Genomic DNA, 3,526 nt, shown 5'->3' with positions numbered 1-3,526 from the left:
AAGATGCGAAGTCGATTAAAATTGACCTTTCACACAGGATTGGAAGAAAAACCAAAAGCCGTGAAGCCAGCCGCTCGACAAGACCACGTGCTATAGTCGCGAAATTTAATTATTTCCCAGACAAGCAGCGAGTTTTAGCCAACGCAAGAAAATTAAAAGGTACCAGGTTCGCTATATCTCAGCAGTACCCGGAAGAAATAGTTAAGGAACGAAAACGATTGTATCCAGAGATGAAAAAAGCGAGAGAAGAAGGCAAAAAGGCAAAGCTAGTAAGAGACAAGTTATTTATAGATGGAACCAAGCTCAATGGTATAAGATTACAGTAAGGATTTCAACTTTTAGTCATTTTTATAGAAATGTATAATATTTTTCTCAAAAGCACATTAAGGTAGAACAACGTATGATTACCATAAATTATAACAGTAATTTTCCCTTTCAAAATTTTCCCTTTCATAAATTTGATTCCTTTAAAAGTTTACTAGACACTCTAAATATACCTTTTCAGATAATAGGTTTAACTGAAATGTGGTTGAACGAAAACAACAAGGATGATTTTAACATAAACAATTACAAATATTTAGGTTCAAACAGGCCAAGAAAACGAGGCGGAGGAGTAGGCATGTATGTTTCAACACAAATCGAATATAAAAATCGGAGTGACTTAAATAAAAATCTAGAAGATATAATTGAAGCCATGTTTATTGAAATAATAAATACAAGTGGTAAAAATATCATTATTGGGATTATTTATAGACCACCAAATGGGAATTTTGATACATTTCAAAATGCAATGAATGAATTCTTAGGAAAGGTTGACAAAGAAAACAAACTGTGCTACTTAATGGGAGATTTTAATATTGATCTTTTTAAATCAGAATCTTGTGATTATGCTGGTAACTTTATTGAACAATTATTTACATCCTCATTTTTCCCTCTTATTAATAAAGCTACTAGGATTACAAGTCATACGGCCACTCTTATTGACAACATCTTCACTAATAATATTGAAGATTTTAATAATAGTTTGAATGGTATTATTTTTAGTGATATTTCAGATCACTTGCCTATATTTCATATGTTTAACTCAGATTTATTTGGGAAAAATACTGATAATGCAAATACTGTAATTTATCAAAGAGTTTATAATCATGTTAACATGAATAATTTTTCTAAAGCAATCAAAAATGCTTCCTGGGATGAAATATTAAATGAAGCAAACAACCCAGAGAAGGCATATAATGAGTTTCTAGAATTGTTTCTTGGTTTGTATGAAGTTAATTTTCCATTAAAAAGAAAACAAAATAGTGGAACAATTGATAGAAACAAAAGTCCCTGGATAACTAACTCTATTTTAAAATCTGTTAGAAATCAAAATAAACTGTACAAATCTTTTCTTAAGATTCCAAATGAAAAAAATAAACAAACATACATTAGCTACAAAAATAAATTAAACCATATTATTAGACTAGCAAAACAGACATATTATGAGAAGTTAATCAAACACAAGCAAAATTCTAAAATGATATGGAAAACACTAAATGAACTACTAAACAAGCCTAAGAAAAATACTGCAGTATCGAAAACTTTTGTTGACTCAAGTTCAAATATAATTCATGACCGAAAAGAAATAGCAGACAAATTCAATGACTACTTTACCAACATCAGACCAAATTTAGCCAAAAAAATTCAACAGAATGACAATAACAGTTTTGATAAATATCTTACAGATAATTATCAATCTAGTTTCTTTCTTAATCCTATCACTGATTTTGAACCAGGGGCGGATCTAGGGTAAGTCCAGTCAGTCGCGCGACTTACGTATTTTTGGCAGTAAAAATGATAATTAAATATTCAAATTTATCTTGAAATATGAATAATTAACCCCTTCAAGATTGTGATAAGAATTAAAGTCATAGTCCAGCTTAAAGGGTTCAGTTTCAAAAAAGCAATATTCTTTTATTCAGAGCAGCGGTAAAACGCAAAAAACTCGCAGAATCGGGTGGGTCAGCCGGCTCATTTGATTGGTCGATAAGCCATTTGGACTTATCTCGACTGATTTGTGGGGTGGCCGGACTGATTTGAACCTTAAGGGGGCCAAATCAGTCCATTTCGTGCATTGCGATTGGTCAGTTTGAATTTACCGGACTTATCTCGAATGATTTGCGGGGTGGCCGGACTGACTTGAACTTTAAACGGGTTCGATCGCTTTGTCTTCATGATAACATTACAAAATTTATTATTAAACGAAGCCAGGCTCTCCACTTCTAATATTCTGTTATACAAACGATTACAACGTTATCGTTAGAAAATTATTTTAATACGCGGACATTCGAAGCAGACTTTTCAAGATAACTGGCTCTTGATAAGCTTTATCATGGAGCAGCGATTTTATGCGAGCAACTGTGTTGATGTTAGACTTCAATAGACGAGGGAATTTGTTAATCACGATATCCCTGCTGAACATGAAAGACTGTGTTGGTAAGAGAAACGTTTAACATGGATATAATATAACAAATATAGCAATATACCTAAAAATATAGTGATTTAGGAGTGCTCCATGCATGTGACAAGTTCGTTCACAGTTATTGATTTCATGCCGCTTTGTTGTGTAACCTGATCAATTATCAATATATAGTTTATATATCATAATCTTCCTAGTAGTTCCTATGCTCATAATATTATGGTTATAAAACTTATCCTGTCGTAAAATGCACTAGAACGGTCTGAATGGATAAGCCTACTTACTCAACACTCGCTAGAGTGTTTGAGAATTTGCATTATACTGAAGTTTGCGATGCATATTATAATATTCGCGTCTATTTATAGCATATTATGTTTGTTATGATTAGCATGGTTTTGTAAAGTTCTTGTACGCCTAATGCATCTTACGCGAAGCAATGGAAATATTTCTGTTTGTATTATTTGAGGATATTGTTTAATTTGTGTTAAATCAACTATTGCTATCATAAGGGGATAATATATGAGAGTACGAAGTTGTGTGTTTTGAAATATGACCCTCGCCAGCTCTGTTAATTAATAAGCGGAATCGAGTATGTCTTTCCTGGGCATTGTGATGAACCCTAAAATGAGCCGAAATAATCAAAATTCCGATCTGCCAATTTCAAAAATTTTCTCAAAATTTCCCAATTTGGACTTATGTTTGAAAAATCCTAGATCCGCCCCTGTTTTGAACTTGAAGAAGAACTAAAAAATATGAAATCAAACAAGAGTTCTGGATATGATGGTATTAGCACTAATATAATTCCAGAGCAGAAAGTTTTGCCGTTTCGTTAAGCTGGCAGCTTTATAAAAGTTTTGCAAACAGAGTATGACTTGTGTATAAGTCTTTAGAAGATAATTCTAGCTACGTTTGTTTAAACTGAATCAATAGACATTGTAAAAAGTTGAAGCGATTCGGGAATAATACTCAACAGTGTTAAGTCGATACGCCTGCAATATTTATACGCAAGATGCCAGCAACACGACGAAATGTAACAACTAAGCGGATTAAATGGACGGAAGAAAT

General features: G+C 32.6%; 1 protein-coding gene across 1 annotated transcript; it reads left to right on the top strand.

The window, feature by feature from the left end:
• The first annotated feature begins 484 nt into the window (after positions 1 to 484).
• Positions 485 to 3,294, top strand: LOC114531415. The gene is made up of 2 exons (XM_028553025.1): positions 485 to 1,775; positions 3,194 to 3,294. The coding sequence occupies exons 1-2, from the start codon at positions 524 to 526 to the stop codon at positions 3,292 to 3,294; spliced, it is 1,353 nt and encodes a 450-aa protein (XP_028408826.1). The 5' UTR covers positions 485 to 523.
• Positions 3,295 to 3,526: the final 232 nt, after the last annotated feature.

The sequence above is a fragment of the Dendronephthya gigantea genome, unplaced genomic scaffold (genome assembly GCF_004324835.1).
Source record: "Dendronephthya gigantea isolate DGI-Jeju-01 unplaced genomic scaffold, DenGig_1.0 000071F, whole genome shotgun sequence".
In the NCBI taxonomy this organism is placed as follows: domain Eukaryota; kingdom Metazoa; phylum Cnidaria; class Anthozoa; order Malacalcyonacea; family Nephtheidae; genus Dendronephthya; species Dendronephthya gigantea.
This window is presented reverse-complemented; position numbering and strand designations above follow the sequence as displayed.